This window comes from Synchiropus splendidus, chromosome 9 (genome assembly GCF_027744825.2).
Source record: "Synchiropus splendidus isolate RoL2022-P1 chromosome 9, RoL_Sspl_1.0, whole genome shotgun sequence".
In the NCBI taxonomy this organism is placed as follows: Eukaryota; Metazoa; Chordata; class Actinopteri; order Syngnathiformes; family Callionymidae; genus Synchiropus; species Synchiropus splendidus.
In genome coordinates, this window is record NC_071342.1 from 11,203,632 (window position 1) to 11,228,720 (window position 25,089).

General features: G+C 43.0%; 1 protein-coding gene across 2 annotated transcripts; it reads right to left on the reverse strand.

The window, feature by feature from the left end:
* Positions 1-5,406: 5,406 nt before the first annotated feature.
* loxl4 (lysyl oxidase-like 4) lies at positions 5,407-24,368 on the reverse strand. 2 transcript variants are annotated; one of them, XM_053874805.1, is made up of 15 exons: positions 24,049-24,368; positions 22,816-23,138; positions 21,601-21,896; positions 21,320-21,534; positions 15,757-15,795; positions 15,474-15,687; positions 15,221-15,398; positions 11,860-12,014; positions 11,606-11,773; positions 11,378-11,540; positions 11,060-11,303; positions 10,121-10,236; positions 9,688-9,824; positions 7,330-7,441; positions 5,407-7,258 (listed from the first exon to the last, which is right to left on the reverse strand). In XM_053874805.1, the coding sequence occupies exons 2-15, from the start codon at positions 23,126-23,128 to the stop codon at positions 7,188-7,190; spliced, it is 2,421 nt and encodes an 806-aa protein (XP_053730780.1). In that variant the 5' UTR covers positions 23,129-23,138; positions 24,049-24,368; the 3' UTR covers positions 5,407-7,187. The 2 variants fall into 2 exon arrangements, with proteins under 2 accessions (XP_053730780.1, XP_053730782.1); XM_053874807.1 differs by lacking the exons at positions 21,601-21,896; positions 22,816-23,138; positions 24,049-24,368 and adding an exon at positions 19,853-19,961 and having other exon boundaries at positions 21,320-21,436.
* Between the last annotated feature and the right edge of the window lie 721 nt (positions 24,369-25,089).

The following is a 25,089-nucleotide window of genomic DNA, read 5'->3' on the forward strand; positions in this document are numbered from 1 at the left end:
TGGCCCACAGGAGTTTTAAATAGATACAGTTCACTCTCACTCTGTATTCAGACAACTGAGGCTACGGGACCATCACACCCAAAATGTTGATAGCATGGGATCATTCCACAAAGCGCACATCAAAGGACACATACAATACGTTCTGCGCAAGTATTTTTGAGGAATTACGAATCAAATATAAAGTTTCAAAACACTGTTCAACAATTTACGCATTTTCAACCAGACATGTTGCCGTGACCTGTACATGTACTAGTCGACTAGTAGATCAGATAGTCAGTGACTAGTATGCCAGTTAAATAGCTGTTAGTTGCAGCCTGGAAAATTATCATTCAGGAAAAGGGAGCCATGCAAAAATTGGAATTTGTTTCGAATTTTGGGTTTGACAACTCTAGAATTGACAGCTCTAGAATTTAAGAGAAGAAAAGCTCTTAGCATTTTAGGAAGAAAGGTGTCATATGAATAATAAAACGTCTTAACACAATGTTGCTCTAAGACTCCAAGCAAACCTCAGACTGGCTCCATGAAGAGGTCAAAACTTTCAGTACGTTGATACCAAAACGTGCAGCTCATGTGCTACAAGCTCGTGCCTCATGTGCTACAGCCACTCACTAGGAGTTCGAACCGTGATGAAATCAAACTTCTGAAGTCAACACACATTCCAGGAAAGCTACTTTGCATATAAACTACCTCCCATCTTACAAGATCGAGTCACATTAAAGGTGTTGGGGAAGTTTGAGCGTTGCCATTCATCTACTTGGTGTGTATTCGCCGGAACAATCGTGTGACATTTCTGAGCAGTGAAAAGCAGCTGCGGTCACGATCGATGAATTAAATCACGATGAAAAGAAAAGGAAAGGAAATAAAAGAGCAAGCCTGTTGGTGTTGAGGACAAGCGCCACTGGGATTGAATGGTCCTACGAGGCTCCACACCACTGATGGTATATTTATACGTGAGGCAAGGCCTCAGCCTGCTGTCTCTTTAGGGAGGGCTAGTGACCCTATCATGGACACGACCTGCTAAAAGAGGCAGTCATTTCTTATCTGCATGCCCTTGGAGTACAAGCCCATTGATATGCCACCTTGACTCTATCTTCATGCCAAGATGCTTCCAATTATGCGAGTCGCTGGAGTGAGGCGGAGCATGGGCTTCTGTACGATGAGAACTGGTCCATGGTTAATGTGATCCGGCTGCTTTTTCCACCCCACAGGGATGGTTTCCACTCAGAGTATGGGGTGGGGGGGGGATTAAGAGAAAAGAAATTCTCCACTCAACACTTGGCTGTTTCACCACCAATAAGTTAGATGTTGATAGCTCATCAGCGGGTCGGCTACGATCTGCATCCATTTCATCCAGCAGTTCAATACATCATGTGTGCTGATTTCTGCTGCGATATGCCTTTCCATGCAATAAATCTTTCTGAAGGTGTGCGCCTGAGCTTTTTAGAGCTCCGTTGACCGCGCCACGTAGCCATATGATTGACAGCAGGCCGTCAATCAGCTGCAGACACAGAAGTCGGACAGCTGCCAGGAATTGGAAACACTTCGGGACGTATTATAAAAGCATCAAAAGATGCTACTGGAAGATATATATTTTCGACATGCAGGGGTTGGACAAGATAATGGAAACCCCTGAAAGCTTTTTTAGCTTTCAGGGGTTTCCATGATCTTGTCCAACCCCTGTATTTGATGCTGTCATATTTAATACATTGAGATAAATATTTTGTTTAATATAAAGTCCAGTCTCTGCCAACAAAGTATTCTGCATTCCTCACCTACAAAACATGGGAATGAAGGGCAACCCACTGGTCTCTCTGACCTCCCTGCAGTCACTGAAACTTCTCTCCCCTCCAAGTCCACAGGCATAAACTATGTCCAGCTAGCCTCACCTTAGCTGTTAATGGGCAGTAACTGTACTGCAAAAGGCCGAGGTGTAAAACTCAAGGCTCAAGAGACATCGTTTTAGTCATGTGGCCATTTAAAGGCTACATAGCGTGAAGAAAATTGAGTCTGAGAAAGTGAAACCCCCAGGTCGCTTGATACGTCAGACACCACTTTAGATATGAATCATCCATTCAGTAAGTTAAGTCAAAAAATATAACATCTAGTCCTTCTAATAAGAGGTTTAAACAGCAAGCTACTTTGAGGACTGACAAAAGGAATTCAGTGACTTAGCTTTTAGTTATTTATTGAATCATTCATACAGGTCGACTGTGACCGCAAATGGTCCCCGGGCCAGACATTGGAAACACTACCTAAGGGTTTAGAGGCAGCAGGAACCACAAAGACCTCCATCAAAATTCTAAATTCTGTGAAGGTTTAAAAATGCATCGGCTGAAAATAAGCATGCAGTCTGACAATGAACGTCTGTTTTGTCCATACATCTGGTCAACAGCACTGTGGGTGTGAAAAGAAAAGGTTGAGAAAGAAAAGTGTTTTTCCACCTGATCACATCCATCTCCAGGAGAGGGCAGCAATTCTACATCGAACGTTCCAGTAGAGTTAAACCACTATGACGCCTAACCACTTAAGCGCGGTCTCATCTCCGGTTGACACAAAGGCCGCTGGAGGTCACTTCCTCTGTGAGTCTCAGATCTCCTCACAACTTCCTCAGCCGTGTCACCAAACAGAGGCGGAGCCGAATGAGTCCTGTCAAATGGAGTATGATGAATAAAGGACGGGAATTTAAAGCAGATTTCATTCACTTCCTCCAGAATTGCTTGTCACCCAGGTTTCTCCCTCACTCGCTCTGCCTCACAGCTCAATGTTTCACCCCCCACCTCCCCACCACCAGCACCTCTCCTTCAGGGCCCCTGCTCCACCCTATAATCTCGCCGGTTCACGGCTCTCATTTGCAGTGGTATATATAGCGGTAATTGTCAGGGTGCAGTCAGAAGACTGGGCAGAGCATGTGTCCTCTCTCACAGGGCTGTTCGGCAGTAAATCTCAGAGGGCCGAGCGCTGCCACTACATCAACAGCTTCACCTTTACAGCAGCAGCATCACAGTCATAAGAAAGAGATTTAACATGACAAGCCGCGTTCATTAACAAAGCGTATTACAGCGCACTGTCTATTCATTTCGCCCCCCGCTGGGTTTGACATGTAAATTGACTGCGGATCATTATGTGTTTCCCTCTCCACATGATGGAGACAATGATGCAAATCCCGGCATGACTCCGGAGACGCGGCCTTATCGTTAAATATGAGCGGCTCCAGGTGTCGGACCCGCCTGATTTATCCCCCTGACAGCTGCTGCGCTCACCGTCCAGCGCGCAGACGCCGTAAACACGGACATGATAGCACGACGAGAATAACTTATGAGTGAAGCCGAACCGCTAATGAACATTGTCATCAGTTTCTCAGATGAGGCAGAAGCAGCTCATCAGGCGGAGTGAGAAAACAAGCCTCCATGACTCACAAGTGTCATGATTCAATTACCAGGATGGAGTTTACAATACGTACTTAATTAGCCAGACGCCATCGTAATGGAGGTTGACGCTGAAGAAAGAGATGCAGGATTTTGTGAAATGTCATCAGAATCAAGTTTGCAGCATCAATACAGTGGTACCTCGGTTCCAGAAGGCCGTTCGAGAAGCGATTTGTTCGAAATCTGAATCGATTTTTCCCATTACAATGAATGGAAAAAGAAACAATGCGTTCCCAGCCTTAAAATAGTCTTTTGTAGGAGTGAATGTAGAGTGTCTGCTGCAGGTGCGCTGTTCCTCTATGTGTGTGGCCGCTGCATGTGGGAGGGGTTGCCGAGTGAGTGACGTCTCTCCAGAAGAGAAGAGGTGCCCGGTGCGTGTCCAGCTCTGAATGTGCGCTTCTGTGCAGTTTGGCTGTGACAAAGTCATAAACCAAGTAACGCTCTGTCCCAGACTCGCCACATCCCTGTCCCAGCTCCAGCCCACAACAGGACATCAAACCCTGGAGTGAGCGCTCCAGCCTCGGAGGTGTGGAGAGCGAGCACCTCCCCTGTGACACTCGGTCCAGTGCGGAGACAGGAAAGGTTTTACACCTCAATATGAAGAAAAAACAGTCAGTAAATGTAGTTAATGGGACACGTGTGCATACAGAGGCTGCGTTATACACAATAACAAAGGGTGTCATGGGTCAGCACGTTATGTTTTTCCGGCTTTTTTCGGGGGCGTTCAAGTTTTGGATTTTCGTTTGAAATCCGAAGCAAAAAATCTCTAAATTTTTGTTCGAATTCCGGGAAAACCGAGGTACCACTGTATTTGGTTTCACGCAAATGGACTTGAGTTCAAGATCAAGAACCTATTGTGATTTTTCAGCAGCATTTCAGTTAGTATTCATTCACTCTGCAGTTTTTAACCCTCACTATAATTTGGTCTGTGAACTCAGAGTGACAGACAAAACACACTCTGTTAATGGAAATGAGGTATTTTTGGAGAAGGTTTTTTAGAAGCACAGTACTGGACTATCTGATGCCAGATACCCGATCACATATCTGTCTGACTTATGGAAGACTGCTCCTGAAGGGGGATGCCGGCCAAACCTGTTTCGTCGGCGCAGTTGTTTGTGCGTCAGGGTGGGGGTCACCTCTGTGCTTGTGCTGACAGGTCTGTCTTTCAGTGGCAACACAAAGTCTTCATTGTGACACCATACCTGCGGTGGTGAGGGTGGAGTGACGTGGGGCCTCCTGAATAAAAACATAACCAGTAAACAGGAAGTGGGTTTAACGTGATAAAATGAAGCCATCTCATAATTCCTAACTCCGACAACCGCTGCTATTCTTGTCAGGTGTACATGGTTGGAACTTCACCAGCTGCCTTTGCAATAGGAAACAGTGGGAAACAAGGACGACACAAGTGGACATTGTGTTTCCCATCTGGACTTGTAGGGACATTCAGAAAATAATATTCTACTCTAAACCAGTTGTAAACATCACTACTTTTTTCATATTTTCTTCATTTTTTTCAACATTTTCTTCCATCACACCGCACAAAATTTGAATATACATTCCAGCATTATAGACACAAGTCCAAATAAAATTCAAAGGCAGATGACAGTAGATTCACACACTCATACACAGATCTTAATCAATTGACACCAATAGTGTATTGATATAGTACTGAACAAAAACAAAAGTTTGGACACACCTTCTTGTTCAGTGTTTTTTCTTTATTTTTGTTACTGTCCACGCTGTAGACACATAATGATATATCAAATGTGACAATATGAAGCAGGATAAATGGAATTCTGTAGACAGCTCACTGCATCAAGGTAGTCTTTCAGATATTCACCTGTAAACATTGAGATGTTATGTAGTGTGTAGATGTAGATGATTCAATTTATTTGTAAATTAATAACAATAAATTCAATAATTTCTTTACGTTCATAAGAATCGTCTCAGGAGACAAGGACAATATAAAGGGGGTTGTTTTTCTCAGCGTTAAAAAGTCTGAATGTCAAAAAAGAATAATTCATATTTATATTAGCACCTGAGCAAAGAGATCTGAAAAGAAAGATTGAGCACCAGGTCATTTAAGAAAGACGCCAGATGCAAACTACAGTTGAGTATGAGATGAAGTTTTATTGATTCACAGTAATGATGAATGAGTGATGAATGTTTCTAAAACCGTAATTACTTTGACTCCACCAGAGTCAGTCCAACATCATCCCAACCTTCGTGAGGACACAGCCAGCTCCCTTCATTTTGTTTTTCTAACCTTACAAACAACCACAATGAGAGTACAGTTTGTTTCAGGAAATGTATGTCACAGATAAAAACAACACGTTGGTGAATTCCCTGAGAGCACACCTTTGTTTTGCACGTTGTTGTGGATGGACTCCAGGAAATCAGTTCAGCACATGTCTAACCCAAACACACTTCGACAGCCTTGAAAGCTACATTCACTCCAATAGCTTTTACATAGATGACGGTTGATGAGATGTAGTCTGTTGTCTAATAAGCACCATGTTACTCACATTTACATATTTAAATAAGAATTAAATAAAGCAAAACTGGCCATAACAAACAGCACATACAGTAACATAACAAGTGTTGTGGAAGGTCAACACGGGCATCAACAAGTCAGAACACATGCAAGCGTTGTTTAAAGTGAAGTCACTGCTGAAGTTGTAATTCCATGACACGCAGCCAGGACACCATGCTGCTACATCTATTAAATCATTTGTCTTCATGTCGCTTCCCACAATGTCTCGTAAAAGTTCTGTCCACTGGAAAAGTGTCTTTACAGGTTTCTCCACTGCAACAATAAGCCCAACACATCAAACACATTATTGGCGTGAGAGACAGGATTAACACAAGTTCCATGTTGTAAAGCATACGCAGTTACATCAGTGTGTCATGGGCTACATATTCAGCAAAAAGTCATCCAGTCATTTTAGCAGGCCAGGCATATAAAAATAGACAGCGTGAATATATATTTTTCTCTTTCTCATAGACAAACATGTTTTTCGCTGCGAAGACCGACATGTGGTCTCCACAAACGAAGGCAGCTGTAGTAGTAAAATGTAGCTTCAGATCTGTAAAGTTCTGTATTTCAGCTTTATGAAGGAAATATGGGACGCAAATCATTTGTGACACTCGATAAATACAGCTATTTTGCTGGTGACATCATTGTAGAGAGCCTGCACACTTTTTTTGAAAGCAGGAAACTTGCTTTTTTATCCCAATATCTGTCTCGTGATTCTTGTAAAATGCTCCAAAAAAAGGTAAGAAATGAAAAGTATAAAAATACTGACCTTTATGTATAAAGTGCTTTGATTCGTTGAAATATCATGAGAAGCATTATGGTTTTTTTAACAAAATAAAACATGATTTAGAAATAACAAAAGCAATGAAACATCTAAATCAAAGTCTGAAGGACAAAAACCAATGAGCAACCATATTTCCGTCTCAGTTATATGCACTGATTTGGGGGTTTTAAACACAAAAACTATCAACCAATTTATATTCTAAAAACATATGAAGAGTTGTCATTCACACAAAAAGAATTTCACTCAATATCACACCCTCAAATTATTATTCACCAGCAGCTCCTCTCTTGAGAATTGTCTCTGCTGGAGTGATGACTGTTTAAACAGGTTGTCCTCTTTTCATGTATAAGTCTTCTGAGGCGCAGGCAGGTTTGGACGACATGAGAGCCCCTGGTAGATGAAGCCCAGCCAGCACAGTTTATTTCTCACGTTGATGCATCAGCTACACAAAGTTGTTGGTGATTTGACCCTGGTGCTCAAACAGGTCCTCCGTCTCTGCACTGTATGCATCGCCTGCTCGAGACATTATTCAGAATGAGTTTGTGACAGAAGCACTTTTGTGTGGAAACAGGAAGAGGACTGACCTGCATGACATCCATACATGTACGCTCGGTGGCCGTCGTACTTGCACCGACATCTCATCACGTTGTTCATAAAGTCAGACTCAGCCATGTCCATCGAAGGATTGACTTCCACCTGGAGGACAGCAAACATTACGAAAGCAATGAAATGATTCTCCAACAGTAATTCACATCATTTCTCAAGTCATTTCCGCAGCCTGCACGCATGTATGTATACGCATCTATCATGAAGTCTGACGTCTATGGCTGCTACTTCCGGAAAGAGGTGAGGTGCACTAGGGACAGATGCCAAGTTGCAAATACAAAAATAATATTTCAGCATCACAACAATTTATCAACATTTATGGGCAATGTGAGGAAACCTGGGGCTCCTGGAGGAACCAGTGCAACCAGGAGAGAAAATAGAACCTCCACAAAGAGGTTGTCCACCAGGAAAACACATCTTTTTCTATGCAGACAGCTGGTATTGTGTGGACGAAAGATCAGCCTAACCCCCACTGTCTTGTGTGGATGGGCCTCAGGTTCAACTCAAAACCTTGCGAGGGTTGCCACAAGCTGGACTCACACCCTGGTTCTTCTTATGACACTGCACATGCCGCGACTCAACAAGGATCAATAAAGGCAGGCTACACTTGGGTAACTGGAGTCATTCTTCCCCCATCTTCTCACACAACTTTATAGTTATGATTTATGAGACGTGGTTTGTTCCCCAGTCAGCCACACTCTAAACACAGGTATGCACTGAGACGTTTGCCGCTCATGCAATTTGACTATTAATGCATAAGCATGTTTGTGCGTCTGGAACTGGTGTTGCCATGCACTTTCCCGTGTTATTTGCACAGCAGCTGCAACTGCTGATAGCAGCGTTCTGTTAATCAGGTCTGGTGATAACACTGAGAAGTCATTTTCTCTAATAGCTGCCCTGCAAACTGCTACACCCTCTCTAAGTACAGGTTACAAACAGCTACAGGGAGCCCAAAGTCAAAACACACAAAAAAACAGAGAGGGACAGAAGTCACGACAACTGTCTCTCAATTTTTCCAGGCAAATTGCAGTGTTGAGCATAGTACAGAGGCAGAATGTGTCGCTTGGTTAGAAAGTGGCTGTAAAAAAAATAAAAACAGGGCAGGAGAAATTCCTCGGTGGCAAATTAGCCGTTCCTAATGGAAGGGGAGCACGAGGTGCTGGTTCACCAACGTGAGGTAATAGTCAATTTGGGGTAATTGGTGTGTTTCATTAGTGCTGGGCGGTTCAAGGTGAGGCCTTGGCTGAGCGCTACAGTTGCACCAGGATCAGAAGACTAGACTGCACTCCCGTCTCACGAGTCAAATGACAGAGTCAAATGACATGAAAGAAATCATTCTGAGAGATCTGGAGGTCAAGTGCTTTTCTCTGCTTGTTTACCCGCTCATTGTCTTCACTATTATCTCCATGGGTTTTATGTGACTGAAGCAGAACAGACTGAAAAAAGGAAAAGTAGGAATTGACAGACAGGAACTTCCCATCATGTTCAACAGCTCTCTGGACAGCGTTCAAAAGCTCGTGCTGAGTGCTGCCAAAAAAGCTCTTCGAATACCAGGGCATAGCTGACCATCAAACTTTTTTTTCCTTCTTAGATTTCTGTCTCTTATTATCTAAATTCCATCCCTGTGATTCCCTGTCTTTTCACCTGCTTTATAATTATTCCCAACTGGCTCGAAATACATCCAGTCCGAACATGTGTTTAAATATGTAAAGTCCGTTACAAGCAAAATGAAATCAAAAGCTTCTGCTACAGGGAGTGTAATTACAAAGCAGAAGTGAGACGGAGAAAGTTGGTTGCTGTGGTAATTACTAGACGTTAGGCTACACTGTAGCCGGTCTGTGATCTGAACATAGCTGCGTATCTCGGCGGGATCGCAGAGTCATGAAGGATGGGGGATGACAGGAAGCGAGTGCTTCATGTGTTTAATCCCAGAGACCGCAGTGACTTGACTGAGTGGCCAGACTGAAAATGATGACAGACAGGGACCCATGTTTAAGTCCTATGACTACGAAGGAGGTCGGGATGTTTAACTAAAATAGACGGAAACCACGGCCAGCTGGTGAAATTGAACCCTATAAGATGATTTTAATCCGTCGCACTCACAAATTCATTTGTAAAAAGACAAGCACATGCGATGTTTTGAACAAGCACTGACAACTACCTTATAAAACAACCCAAGAAAATTAAATAGGCCTCCTACAAGAGATAACGGATCTCCATCCTAGTAAAAAAAATGGAGTAAGTATAAAAGTAAAAGTAAATTCATTTGTAAAACACGATGACCTTTCTTGAGACATGTCCATTTATGTAGCATATTAACTACTCCTAGTACCCACCTGAAAGATGTAGTCCCCCGGTCGTACGTCGGTAACGTCGATCCACTGACAGTCGATGTCGTGTCGGTAAGTGTCCCAGCAGCCAACAGAGATGCCCTGGTCCCCCATGTTGTAGCATGAGAATCGCTTCTGGACTCCTAGGACCCATCATGATCACATTACCAATCGCATCATCAAACCTCATTTAATGGTTGGCACACCTTGTTATTTTTAAGAGCCTTTAGCTTCATGAGTTGCATTAGATTACATATGCTTCTCATTGACACGAGCTATTTCATCCATGATGGAACAGGCAAATGGAGGGTGACCAAACAACAGCAGCAGCGATGTAATACATTAACCATGAAGTAAGAAACTCGACGGCTGCGATGATGAAATATGCCTGTTAATTTCTTGTCACAGCCGAATATTTTCTGGATGTTGGTGAACATACCGTCGGGGCAGTGAGTGTCCTCCAGACAGAAGCTGGCCTTATGTCCCTCTGCCACTCTCGTGCCGTTCAGAGTCAGCAGGTCGTAGTGCGTGAACACCTCGATGCTGTGGTAGTGCCTGAGAGGACAGAGAGAACAAGACCAGGTGAGAGTGTGCATTTACACAAGGTGAACACTGGCTCCCTATGGCTCCTAGCCTCGTGACCTCACGGCTTCAGCATGAAGGTGGGTGTCACCGTAACACCTCTCATAGACGCTTGTTTTAGCAGCAGCTGGGTCGAGGTGTTTACTCCCTTCTCTGTGAATGAAGGGCTTTCAAACGTATGCGCACGGTTCTGATGTGTTGTTGTAACAAACTGCGGCGGACCCGAGCATTGCCCGGTCAACCCTGTCCTTTGTATTACAAGCAGGCCGTGCTAAATGGATTGCTTCAACCGTCATTCCCACAGGCACGTGCCGCACAGCGGTTAATGAATCTGGAGCGCTGACAGCACTGTTTCAGGCAACTCCTAGCTCACCGTGACGCATCTCACGCAGCCAACACTGACGGCTTGAAGTGGTTTCCACCAGGAGTGACAAGCTTGTGTGCTCCCATCGAACTCATGCCAACCGTGCAATTACAATGTGGACCTGAAGGCGACATGTCCTTCAATTTTCTTCGCACAGAACGCCTGGCACGCCACATATAGTCAGATAGTCACGTTTCATTTTTCTTTCAAGCAATTGGTGAATTTCGTGACTCATATTACACACACTTCAGTAGTTAGTGAAGGAGAGGACAAACTATATTCACACGCCTCCAGAAACCACAGTGTCCAGGGACTTAACCCTCAATTGCGCCCCTCGAAAACACAGCAGACCACCAGATTCCACATATAGAGTTTAAACTGTTTCCACTGTGGTTACGGCAGAGAAACGAAACACCCACGAACATCCTTTACCTGTGACACTGGTGCCATGTCCAGCTCTCCCTTGTTGCTTTTGGTCTGAAATCGGATTTGCCGAGATTCATGATGCGAGATGAGAAGCGCAGGAGCCGACGATGTCCATAGGGCCAGTTCATTCTTGCGGCAGAGGAGGACAGACAGTTCTCCTCATTGGCACATGTCAAGAGGTGAAGAGGTCGATCTTCCAAGTAGGCTGTCTCCTGAACCAGCTGAGCATCAAGGACCAGGTCAGGAGCAGCTAGATTTGATGAGAAACTTTTGTTAGTGTTGAAGCGGAAGGGATGGTTGTGGGGTACGGTGGGGTTCCCTTACTGTCTGAGCAAGTGACCCCAGCTGACTTGGTTCCGCCTCCTCGGGGACAGTGGACGTGATTGTTACGGCGACACTGCTGAATAGAAAGCTCAGTGCCGACACAGTGGGTTCCACTTAACAGCACATCAGCGGCATTTGGATCACCGGCCCAGTACCAGGTCTCCTTTAAAACAAGTAGCGGAGTGTCAAAAGAAATACATGTTTTTATACTTGCTAGCTTTAAAATACCTGATGTGCACTGGCAGCAAATCCGAAACCAAGTTGCCGGCACACGACCATGGCCTCATTAATACCCCAGTTCTCGCTACAAACAGAACCCCAGCGTTTACGGCCCCCAACCTCCATCAGCACCTCCACACGACCTTCTGATGGAACTCTGCCGCCAGCCAACCGTACCTAGATATCAATCAGATTACAGGGATTAGGCAACTGAAGCATGAGCAACCTTAAAAAAGGGGTAAATATTGTAATAGTTTTCATACCGTGAGCTCAGTGCCAGTCTTCGGTACATTGCAGCGCACTCCGGCGTCCTGGCTGTGCTTGAAAGTCCACGGTTGAACCTCCTGGTAGTAGCAGTCGAGGATGGAGCGCTCGGTGCCCATACACTGGACAGTGTTCATATGGATTGGGCCTGTGCCTGGATTGGGTGAAAAAGGTTGGGTTGGGTGGGACATTACCAAACTGCAACATACCAAAGGTATTTTGTTTCTCTCACAAAGACATGACACATCTGAAAACTTCAATCTGTGATCTTGCTTTTCACTCATGACCCAGATATGAAGCATTTTGGCAAAGACGCTTTTGAGCTTATCACAATTCCATGATAAGACATCTCATTTACACAATATCTTGCATTCAATTCCAACTCCTTTCCACAGTGGTGTCGCAAGCAAAACAAAGATAATGCACAAAGGAGCCAAACCATTAAACCATGGAGTATTTCATCTGCCACTGTGAAGACAAAACAAAGTGAGCAGATGTTTGAAGTTGTGATTTTGGTTTTTGTTGAGCGCTTTCACTCATGGCTAAATGCTCCTGTGAGCCGAGAAACAATGTGGCCACGATCTACATATGATCTGTCACAACTCATTACCAACTCTCAGTTTCCATTGTCATGTACAACCACAAAACTCAGTGTAATGTCTACCGCAGTGGGTGAGCAAGGCCGTCCAGAGTTCGGTCATCAAAACAACACTCTTGTGTTTGCTACGTCGCGAAAACAACAGCGACGTTGAAGGATGAAGTAACGTTATGCAAATGCAAGCAGCTTGTTCCAACACCTGTGGTTTCACTGGAGAACACAGACCAAACAACTGCCATAAACTTCAGCATCTACAGTATGTCGTACTCAAAACAGTACAGAAGTAAGTGGAGCATTGAAACTGTCAAAGATGATCGGTGCACTGCAGGACTTTCTAGATTGCAGGTTTCATCCCACAATGGTCACAACCTTTGGTTTAAAACTGCATGCATCTTAACCACAATCCCTCTTATCTGCACAGTAAAGGCCTCAAGCTTCATCTGCTATAGTTCCCACCACAAGGGGCAATTGAGGGATCCTCAAATGAACACTCACATACCGTATTTAAACCTTGGGTTAGGAAACCACATAAACTAAGAACAATTCCAAGAAGCTGCCGTCAGAAAATCACACACAAAAAACACATCTCATTGGTGTAAAGTTCATGTATACTGAACATGCTTGAAATTGCACACTGCACAGTTGCTAAAGATGTAGATGGAAACAACAAAGGTTATGATACACTGGGTTGTCTTCTTCCCGCATTTGTCAGAGCAAGTGGATGCTTGAGGCTCATCCACCTTCATCATTGCAGAATCCTTTTATACACATCATCCATGGACCTCATTGAATAATGTCCTCATATCCTTTTACCAGGTAGCTCCCTCTCCAGCAGTCTTATTCCAACATGTCCTCTCAAACCTTGTCTAAACCTCCAAACTTTTTGGATTCATAACTATGATCATTTGTTGAAACATTTTTGCCCGCACATTAGCTGACTAAAATAAAATTGAAACAGTATGTCATTTGATTCAAGCATGGTGTCACGGTTGATGCCAGTGACTGATAAAAACTAAGTATAGATGATGGAAATGTGGTTGTCGGCTTGTTGAAAATAGCACAAATAGTTAGCTGGTGGATACACTTTTCTCCCTCCGGGGCACATTAATGTGGTATTTATTGTGTTTTTCTTTCCAGGAGTAGTTTCCACTGAAAGAAAACCCAAACATTAGTCTTTCTTAGACAATTTCCTGCGACAGGACCACACCCCTTATCAGATTCTGATTATTCTGGCTTAGTGTGTACCTCTACAATTAAAACAATAATTCCACATAACTGCTTTCCAAGTGAAGGCCTGCTCTATCAAAGAGCCTAATTTAGCCCCACAGCAATGTATAGACCTGTGTTTATGTGGCCCGTCAAGCACATGGAAATTACATGTCACAGTCAAATGTCTTACAGACGGCAAGTTATAGAAGGGAAGTTGAGAGGACTCTTTGAAGTGTGGCTTTCCTGCAGAAGTATACAGAAGGCCCGGATTGTGTGTGTGTGTTTGTGTGTCTAACTGGTTTAGCCATACTTGTAGGGACCATTCTTTGGAAACATGCCAACTTCTGAGGACATTTGTATTGTCGGGACATTTTTGCTTATTAATTTTTCAAATTAAAACTTAAAAATAACTAGGTCAATATAATTAGGTTTACGTTTGGCTAAGAGCCCTGGTTAAGGTTAGCCACTTGTTTTGGATAGTTAGGTTTAGGGTGAGAGGCTGCGGAAAGCCTAAAAGTCAATGACATGTCCCCACAAAGGCAGCAGTTCAAGTGTGTCTGTGTGTGAGGGGCGACACACAGCAAAGGAAATCTAGATTTTCAGACTGGAGAGCGATCAAAGCAAAATGTTTGTCAGAGCCACATCACATATGTAAAAGATATATTGTTTGGCTTCATAGAGCAAAAGCTGAGTCAGCATTACGCTTATTTAAGGAGAATTGTATGGTTTCCATTTGAGATGTCTAGTAAAGTAATCGATGTTGTGACACAGCGAAGTATGATCAAATTGCACGGTGTACAGAAATGTTTTTGCAGTCAGGCAGATATGAGTATCACAAGTCGATTTATCTTTGACTGGAACGAAAGGCCAAATCTGCTGTGGAGAACTAAATCCTTATTTTATAGCACAAGATTATGTCCCTTAATCTTTAGCATCTACATAACAAACAAATGCATTTACGAGACTCTGCAACCAGCACATCACAATTAAATTACTTGCTAAATGACAAGCTCCCTCAACATGGAAACCCAATGCCCCCAGCTTCATCTCAACTTTATTTACGCCTATTTCATTGTCTTCAATGCAAATGAAATGGTGGCATGACAGCTGATTTAGATACCCTCCCTTTGCAGAATATTTGAACGCATCGCTTGCCATCCTGAATATCTACATGATGAGCATGAGTACAGAGTACGCCCTACAAAAAGAAACCAATCTCATGACTTGTTTGGGTGGGAGCATCGTACGCACAGCTGGATGTGGACTGAACCAGAACCTCATCATAACTGCGACGATCAAATCTTGGAGGGGAGGGGGGGGCAGCAGACTTTTTCAGCATATTGGGGCAGCCATCGTTTTGGCACAAGTCATACATAATCACAGCTGGAAATATTTCAATCAGCGCAGCTTCAAAGGGAATATTACAGCTATGTGCCAAACAGTCCTCTCGTTGCAGAAGCCAAAAATGAACATTGCATAATCACCTCAGTGAAAATTAGGTTTACTTTTCAAATACAGCAAAACAACAAGTGGGTCTGAAATTTTGTTCATACCTTGTCCAAAAAAGGCCCCCTGCAGGGCATCCTTGGCTGTTCCAAACCCCAGCTCTCTGCACACCACACTGGCGGCAGGTCTGTCCCACAAGTGGTCCACGATTGTCCCCCACTTTCCATCACGAAGCACCTCCACACGGCCTTCACCGAGCCTGGGTCCGGCCTTCAGACGCACCGGCTGCACCCCAAGACGACAACAATATTACAACATGCTGGTTATTTCTCCATGAGCATCAATGTTTGGGATCCTTACCACCACTGGATGAGGAGCTTGGGGTCTCCCGGAGGAGATCCTGGCAAACTGAGGCCCCGGAACACATTTGACCACGGCATGCCTGCCATTTTTACATGGCACCGGGCTACGGGGGATTGAGAGCTGAGCTTGGCATTCCGAGAGGCTGTTTTCAGAGCCGAGGCAGTTGACTTTCTCTACCCAGAATCCCTTTTTCTTTGCCATCAGACTCAGCCTGCAAAACAATTCAATTATTTCAGGCAAATTTTAAATTAACAACAAGCATCACACCATTTTTTTTTACCTTGTTGATGGATCTACTACCTTGGTGTCCCATATTTTCCTGCAAACAAAAAACAGATGGTTGAGGTTAGTCATATAACACTGAAAGAAAAGTGAATGTGTGTTGTTGAATGAGGTGCCAGGTAAATTTTTCAAGATTTAATTCAATGGTACAGGTTTGTGAAACCATCCTCCAATAATCGAACAAACATGAGCTTCATTCCACAAATGTACTGGATATTTTGAACCATGTTTATGACCTCCGCAGCCACTAAATGGGGAAGAAAAAAAAAAAAAAAAAAATGCTGCACTGAACATCAGTGATGTACGACATTTCTCGGAAACGAAGTTCAAACAAACACCGTGCACAAATAGAAACTGGTCGCATGTCTAAGAAATGCAAAAAGAGAAGCGTGCTTTGAAACTGTGGCTGACTTCAGTGAGCGGCGGAGAGGGAAGCCTTCTGTGTTGCCAGCAAAGACGGCACACAGTGAAACCACAAAATACACACGAGGATCTGGACTCAGCATCTTGGAAATAATTCTGCCCAAAATACAGCCAACACTCAATGTTTAGATGTTTGATCATGTCTCTGATAACGGGTCCAATTTGCTTTGGGAAACTGACATTGAAATGTCCCATGTAAATCAGATAAAAACTAAGTAAAAACGTCTCCAGTGCGAGGGGATGTCAGTGCAATCAGCTGATCAATAGTCAGGTCACAAAATAACTATTTGCTCTGGCAGAATAAATGTGTAAAGACAAGGTTGAAAAGACAAAGTTGTCGTCAGCATGTTTCAAAACAGCAGATCAAAAACATAAGGTCGGGTTGGTCAATAACCATTACCTCCAATATGTTTATATATTTTTTCAGTATCAATACGAAAATGTGTCTTAGTATGAGCGCTGTCTTCTTCAGCCCTTGAATGTTGGGATATAAATTGCATCATTACGTGTGTCTTTCCATTTGTCACACCCAAGACACTTAGCTAAAAAACTAATTTAACCAATCCACCAATTAAGGAACCAAACATGTACAAAGACAGGGAGTGCGCGGAAAGGACGGCAAATATTTGTATTTCTAGCATGAAACTCCAGTAAAAGTCATGACACATACAAACAAACTCAAGATTGGAATCAAGAGAAGCATTGTCACTGGCGATTTCTCGTTGAACTGCTGACTGCACACTTTCCGAAAATCCCAAATTTGTTAGTCTTGACTGGTCCAAAGTAACTCACATCCTTCTCAAATAAAATATCCGCCTGTGGTAGAAAAATACCCCAAAAAGCTCTGACCTTTTAAACATAATCCTGGGATGATGTTCTCAGAATCTCCATGTCATCTGCAGCCATCTGTAAATCTCTTTGCTTTTACAGTAGCGCCTTTATATGACAGCTTTAACAAGGCAGAAAATCCCATAAAGCAACTGTGCTTGATTCAGGCTGGGGTGAAAAAAAAGCTGTAAACTGTGACAAGAATTTCATACTTAATTATTTGTCTTGAAAAGCACTTGAGAAGAAGTTAAATGTGGGTGAGTAGTAAGAAGTCATTGAGGAGACGCACATTTTCCCATGTCTGTGACTTGTTTGTGACCTCAACACAGACCAGTCAGCAGCGTTATGTAGTACAGACAGTGACATGCAACTGCTAGGAGCCACAAATAACCAGAGACGTATGTTTTTGGGTGTCGAAACAATGAACCTGAACAAGATGCTATTAAGAAGAGAGGATCAACTCTGATCCAAGTCTCTGATGGTTGCTGTCATGGTCATGTTAGATCTCTGTTCCTGGCCACTAGCTTTGGCATTCACTTGCATGTATAAAAATAAAATGACGGGACGAGGTCACAGAAGAAAGACAACGCAGGGTCGAATAAAACATCACATAAAGTCCAGGAGTTTTCATCTTCATCGTAAAAAAATATGCGGCTGAGACATAATCAAGCATTAAATAGCAGTATTGGTCCCCAAATCACTACAGTGACAGTGAAAGACAGACAGTTGCTGACACAGCGACCCACACGGCTAACTGCAGTCGTAATTGGCCATATTTCACAGGAGCCAGCAAAAATCCGACTCTCTCTCTGGCACTCCATCTCCTCCTTCTATCTTCCTCCTCCTTGTCTCTCGTTTTCCCTCCCCGCCATAATTGGGGGTGTATTTCACTCTCAGCAGAAACCCTGGAGAGCCTCACTACTGACCAACCTGTAATTTCAGCATCTTCAGAGTCTCATCCAAAAGACACAGTCGGCAGTGAGACATGGCCAGGATTTCTAAGAATGGACTGAGAGAGATCAGAAACAAGGGGGTGTGTCGGCGGCTAAATTTGGCCAAACGGTGCCATCCAATCTTGAGCTTTGAAATGTTACAAGGAAGCGTTTCCACTGAAGTATGCCCCTCCTCACATCTCCTAGCAAACGCCACAACAGAGATCGAGTTCTATCCAGATTTAAGTAACCAAATATTCTAAAATTACTTGAGTAAATTATTGGTGTTCATGACGCCGAGGCGTGTTCGCCCCGTGAAGCCAGTGAAAAACATATTGAGAAAGAGCAAACACTGGTCGCATCTGTTCGAAATGGGTACAAATTTGGAAACAAATACATCAGTATGGTTTAGATATAGCACAGCCAAGCTGCAGCAAGACGGCACTCCAGAGCCAAGGAAGGGAGAACAACATGTTTCCATGAGGTTTAAGATAGAACTTTACAATTAGTGGCACATTATTTAAAAAATACACACTATTTTATGTCTTTCAAATGAAGTTATTTCTATTTAGAAATGAACGTTCAAGTCGAATACTTGTTCTGTTTAAAATATCTTGGCTCTGTCCAGAGGACTGCCTTACTATTATAAACTTTGGCTCAAATACACGTCGGACTCCTCTCCATTCTAACCACAGATTGGAGGGTATGAGAGGTTTAAAAAAATAAATAAAAAACAGACGGTCAGAATCTGTCTGCACACTGCTGTGATTAATCTATAAAATTGCTCTTCTTTTTTTCCTGTTAAATTTACTTGGTCATAAATCCATGTAATTTAAGTTCCATCAGCAGATCAAGCAGGTAGTTCAACCTCCATCATAAAAATCTCAAATTCAAGTCTGAATTTTGTGAATTCTCAGAGCCCTTAATGTAGCATTGAATTCAAAATGAAACCCAACACTAATCCAAAATGCCCAAGTTGATTTGGTGACCCACGAAGACGACCAAGTACCAAGCTCAACCCTGTCAACCTTGGATAGGAAAGAATGGATTCATGGAGGAAATTCAATGAAAGATATGGACGCTGTTGCTTGTTGAGGTTATGAGTCTGAGTAGAGGCGGAGCAGTATGTTTGCCAGTTATTAACTATCCGGTAAGTATACATTTTGTTCAGACAACAACTTTGAACAACTGTAAAATTGTGTCCCATTGCCTGCTTGTCTTTGACACCCAGACTCTATTTCTCCCCTGAAAACTTGGCACTCAGTATTAGGAGTAAAGTTAAACAAAATAGAATTTGTTTCCTGACCATCATTCAGGTTTGCGTATCACCTCAAAACAGGCAGTAATATCAGCATCTTTAAGCTTAAAACAACCCAAAATTATAATTAAGCAAAATGAAAAAGCTCATTCTGCCACGCTTTTATTTTTAATACTGCATCATAAAAAGGCACTCAAGGATGTCATGAGTTCCTATTACTCACTTCAAGGTCAAGGCACTAATTCCAGTTTATTTCATCCGAACAGGATGAGTTGACCGGGTAAATAAAACTTATAAAGGTCTATAAAAACAAGTATATTTGAGCAGAAGAAATCCAGCACCTTCAGTGCAGAACAGATGCTGCGGCCAGGCTGGTTGAGTCAGACGACCGCTGGCCAAGAGCGGAATGAAATAGCAAAACTGTGAATCACCTAAAATGAGCAGCGGCACGTTCCAAATGGTCCCGACTTGAGCTGAGGGAAGCCAACGTGTTGAGCCCTTGTTATTTAACACTACTTAGGCAGTTTTCATTGCACGTGTGAGCTTTAATGTCGTGTTTTAAGAATTGCACCAATTTTGAACAATCAGACAAGTATTCAGAAATTACAGGGATTTATTTTTTTTGAGTCAGTGAGTTTGTTTGTTTTCCGTACCATTGGTGCTTCTTGTGTTTGCTGCAGGTTACCAAGGTCAGGCTGAACATGCCATGGACTTCAGTAGCTCTGACTTGTTCAGGCACTTTAGAGGTGAAGCTACCTGATGCTGTTTAAAAGACACAAAGTGTATATCTTAAGGCAAAGAACCTATAAGTTATGATTTAAGGGAAGAAACTCAATATGAATTTGAAGCAAGAGTACATTCTTATAGTCCTTTTATTCCCCTTCAATCAATCTCAACTGCGGTAAATTATTCAAACAGCTGCTTTGCAATTACTCTAAGCCAATGTATCGGCAGGCATCTTGTGATACAATACATATCCCGATACATTGCGATATATGTGATACTGCAAGTTCAGCAATACATTGTAATGATAAGCATTATTTTAAAGGGAAAATCAGATAATGCAGTACAATATTATGTGCATGAAAACAAGTTTATTGTGATGATGTCAGTCCAGGTGGACTTTAACAGTTTAACAAAATAACCCCACTGCGAAAAAGTAACAGTTCATTATTGAATATGTGGCAGCATATCCAAGTATTTTTGTATTAGATTTCAATATAGATAACCTAAACTAACACACAATTAAGTATTGTGATATCGGAATGTCACAGTACTTGGTGCAATGTTGATGCAATATTTATATTTTCTCCCCTAAAATTACTCCAAAAGCATACTGCCAATATGACTGTACTTCTGATAACCAAGTATACTCAGGTGTCCTGCTAGCTTGATGTTCCAATCAGGCCAAGATGCACAAATCGGCGGGAAAACTGCTCTCAGTGAGTTTGGAAAGGAAATTGATCTGACTCAGACCTGTATTGTTCCTGTACGGCTCATTATGCTTGTTACATTCCACAACATATGTCGCTTGATTCACGCACTAAACCCAATTCCACGTTGTTGATGGCTATAAAAGTAAAGACGCACTTCACAGACCGCAGCCTGCACTCTGCCAGTGAAGATGTGTCACCTCATAAAGACCCTTGTCACGCTGTCTGCGGCGCTGCAGTATGGATGGGTCAGTTAAAACACAATCAAAAGCGGTATTACACCTCCACAAGGGAATCTAAAAGTAAAAGTGAGGCTGTTTGTCTGAGAGAGGTGAGGTGAAGATAACATCAGCCAAACGACAGGGAGAGAAAGTGAGCGAGAAGCAATGAGGTGAGCCGAGTTAATTTGCCTCAGGAGAGGTATAAAGAAAGGGCTGTTGAGGGGGGACATGGATCCTTTTATCATCATCCTGGAGCAGAGGCACAGCAGAGCAGCGGTAGAAAGTGAGCAAGAGGAAATGTGGCTGGAGAAGGTAGATAAGCCTGATAAAAAAAAAGGCTAAAACAGATTCTGTTTTTTATTCTTAACAGGCTCACAAATAAAAATTCAGCGTTTTTTTCAATCGCTCTTTAACAGACGGGTCAAGTACTGCGTTGATTTTAAAAAGGCTGAAGATTTGTACTCACTTGTACATCTTCACGTTGTGTTGTGTCGCCTCTGGAAAACCCAGCATCCCACACACTACTCTGCTGCTGTTGAGACTCCAACCCAAGTCGCACACCTGCCTCCACCGCCCTGCGTGCTTCACTTCGACCACGCCTTCCGTGTTCAGGGTCCTCTTTTTGGTGGCCATCAGGATGGGCCGCAGTCGGACCTCTTCGATTCTCACTTTGCTGTTGACCTGTAACAATATTGTGTTCAATTACAAAAACCCAAGTTCAGTTGGACATGACAGAAGCTTCCGTACCGGGTAGTAATGCCTGTACATTGTGGGGATCTCGAATGAGTGTGCGTTTCCGTGATAGCCGTATCCCGGGTGTCTGCGGGTGGCAACAACACCCTGCCACTGCGGTGCAGGGCTGCCGTTGGCTCTCAGTGTTGCGTGGCCTCGACTGGCCGACTGATCCAGCCTGCGCTCCGATGTGCACACCACCCCCAAATCTTCCGAGTGTTTGCAGTCATTGACCCCCCAACCGTTGTGCTTGCAGTCTTTCAAAGACTTCTCAGTGCCGTCACAGCGCACATTGTCCATCCATATCGGACCTAAGGACAAGAACAGCAGACAACATTGTATTTGAAAGCCAGATTTAACACACACACTTGACTTAAACAAGAGCATCTTTAACTCCTGGTCATTGACTTTTACTGTCAGGTTGATTTGAGGGTTGCACCTTTGTCGCAACAGAAACAGAGTACTTTACAAGACAGGGTGAAATAGATCCAGCTCCTCGAATCCACTCACCCTTCTCTTTAATTTGGATTTAAAAGTAGCAGTAAAGAATGCCCATAAACCACAGCAAGCCTTACACAACTCTGGCACGCCAATGCTGTCATTATTCTCAAACAAATGGCCCTTTTCGAGCTGTATATTTGCTTTAGCAGCCTTCAAGGCGGCCTTAATGAGATGTAGACGGCAATTCCACAACAAGATATCTTTGTCGCTTTATGATGTCAGTTATTTTTGGGACTCTTAATTGGTAGCCTTTTCAAGAAGCCTCGTACTTACTCGGTTGTTAGACAAGAAGAGGCAGGTTGTGCGAAGTGATCCAACATGGTTTGCTGCCATGGAGACTGTTGACTCTTATCAAATGTTACGTCTGGATTTGGCTTTCAGACTTTAAGGTCCAACCTTATCTGTTTTCAGGTTTGACACCTGAAAGAGTTTAGTGTCCTCACACCTAGTCTGATCCTGGGTCAGCTCCGTGACTCACCACCATTTAAATGTTTTTGAAAAACCTTCAAAAAGAGCAGCCACATTGACTCTTTGAGGATACAGAGCTGCTCTTCTCTGACTCCCCGGATGATGACTAAACTACTAATATAATATAATAATAACACCACCTCTGTAGATAAATGGACGACAGCCTCTTTCTTCACCTTAAGCACCACATTTCTCCTTTTTCCAGCTGATGTAACCCAATATCCACCAGTCAAAATCAACCAGCCGACAGGAGCTCCTCACCTTCTCCTTCTCCATACTTGGCGCTGTGTGCCCACGTTATGCCTCCCTGGAAGCCCAGCTCTCGACACACCACATTGGCCAGTTTGATATCCACTTCATCGTCACACACCGTCCCCCAGGTGTTATTGTGCAGCACCTCCACACGGCCTTCGTGCGGCTGACGCGAAAAGCTTCCTGCCAAGCGCACCTTGGCGGCCGGGGCGCGTGTTGACCTGCGTTGAGATGCTGTCGTCCGTTGAGGTTCTCCAAGAGCAGGACAGAGGAGGGAGACCAACAAGAGGAGGACGCAGCTCAAGCGGGGGTTGTAGGCCATAATGGTTGAGCTGAAAGAAAGAGTGAATAGTACACATGATTTCATGTGAAAACACCACAAAAAAAGCCCTTATTCTTTTGTTGCTGAGGCAAGGAAACTCACTTCTTATTGATCAAGCAATATTTTATTGTCGAGTAGATTGAATAGATATGTTTTCATGCATGTACTTCTAAAAGAGAATAGAGTAGAATAGAATCATTTAGGAAATGACGTCGCCCTCCAATCCTAATGGTAAGAATTATTTTAGTTGGATAGATAATGCTAGCATGATAGTTTGACCAGCAACTGTTAGCATTCATAAAATAAAGTGCCAACTTCGAATTCTTATTTAACTGACTTTTATCTTAGTAACACAACTCAAGCTTCAATAATCAGGAACATTCAGAGAAACAAATATGGACATCAGAATCACCTGCTTGCTGACAAAAATGCTGACAAAAGTTGGACAAATCTATTTAATAATCACCATGGTTTCAGAATAAAAGCTTCAATATCTCACTGTACAGATGACTAATGTTTGCCCTGCTGATGCAAGCGCAGCCCAAAGACATAAATTGAATGTTTAGCATTCTTTGTAATCATATAATTAGAGTTATAACAGCACATTTCTGTTTTGCAGTGCACATGAATTATCCCTCCGGGGGAGCAAACCAGACAGCAGCAGGCAAGTGGAGGTGAACTGTGAAGTGTCACAGCGGAGCAGGAACTTTGTGACAGAGCAGCAACCACTGAGCTTTAATTTAAACATTCTTGAAACAGAAAATATCAGACCATCTGATGGGTGCACTGAATTTTGTAAGAGTTGTAAAATACACCTGTTGCACACTGATGCAGGCATGAGAACACAGAGTGTCTGAATGAAAAAGTCAAAAGTGAGAAATGTATAAACATCTAATGAAGCTAAAGTGGTGTTTACTCACCTGGCAAGCAGCGGGTGTTTGCAGTCCTGGAAGTCGCTGGTCAGAGAAAGTGACCGAGTGAAGGCGTGAGTCTACTAAATGCCCTCCTTAGTTAGTGCTCTCTTCTTCCCTCCTTCGCCTTGCATCCCTCCCTCCTCCCTCCCCCTTTCTCCGCTGTCTCTCACATATGTAACATGGCTTTATTGGACTGTTACAACACAGATCCGAGCCTGCAATTATGAGAGATGCCGCACGCTACTCAGAAGTTGGCCGGGCATCTTAACAGAAGCGTTGAGATTTTGATGGCATTATTTGAGAGACGATGCACTCCTTTCACCTGTGAAACCTTAAACAACAGTAGGATCAACATGAAATTAAACTTACCACGAAGACATAAAACATCAACTGAGATTATGAAACAGCTCTTTGGGGGATTTTTTTTTTTTCTGTTGCGTAAGTCAACTGTAATAGAACAAATCTAAAACCTGCCAGTTTTAGCTAACATTTGATATAAATTCAAAATTACATTCATACATAAATAGCTTCTTTTGTATGATGTCGTGCTAAACTCTATGTTATTGAAATCATGCCAGATATGCCCATGTATCACCGTGTGTTGAGGTGTAGCAGGATTTAAACCAACTTAATGAAAGTTCCTTGATTATATTGTGCGTATTAATAAAGTCACAAAAAAGAGACACTTTTTTCTACCAATTTCTCATCATGCTTCCTCAGGAATTTACATTTAATTCAAACCTTTGGCTATTAAAACATGAGAAGAGCTTGAACTGTTGCAGTTCATTTTGGGAGCTGTTAAACTTATTGTTTGTGTGCATGCTTTTACCAGTATAATAGGTACTGAAGAGTGACATTGGAGGCAACATGTCTCCAAGGCAAGACCAGTCGGGAACTAGGGTACAGTAGAAACAAAAGAGAAATTTGTGAGACCAAAAGATGAAAAAAATGAAATAAAACACACATTCACACGTTAAAGTGATTCAGACTTTACATAACTAAGTTCAAAGCCCATCTAAAAAGGGGAGGAACATGTGTATATGTAAC

What these genes read in the sequence shown, in the direction of transcription:
- loxl4 (XM_053874805.1), bottom strand. Translation starts at nt 23,128, where the DNA reads ATGGCCTACAACCCCCGCTTGAGCTGCGTCCTCCTCTTGTTGGTCTCC. An exon ending in CAAGTATGGAGAAGGAGAAG is followed by an intron (nt 21,897 to 22,815) that starts GTGAGGAGCTCC and finishes TCTTGTCCTTAG; the next exon opens with GTCCGATATGGATGGACAAT. An exon ending in AGACTGGCACTGAGCTCACG is followed by an intron (nt 11,774 to 11,859) that starts GTATGAAAACTA and finishes ATTGATATCTAG; the next exon opens with GTACGGTTGGCTGGCGGCAG.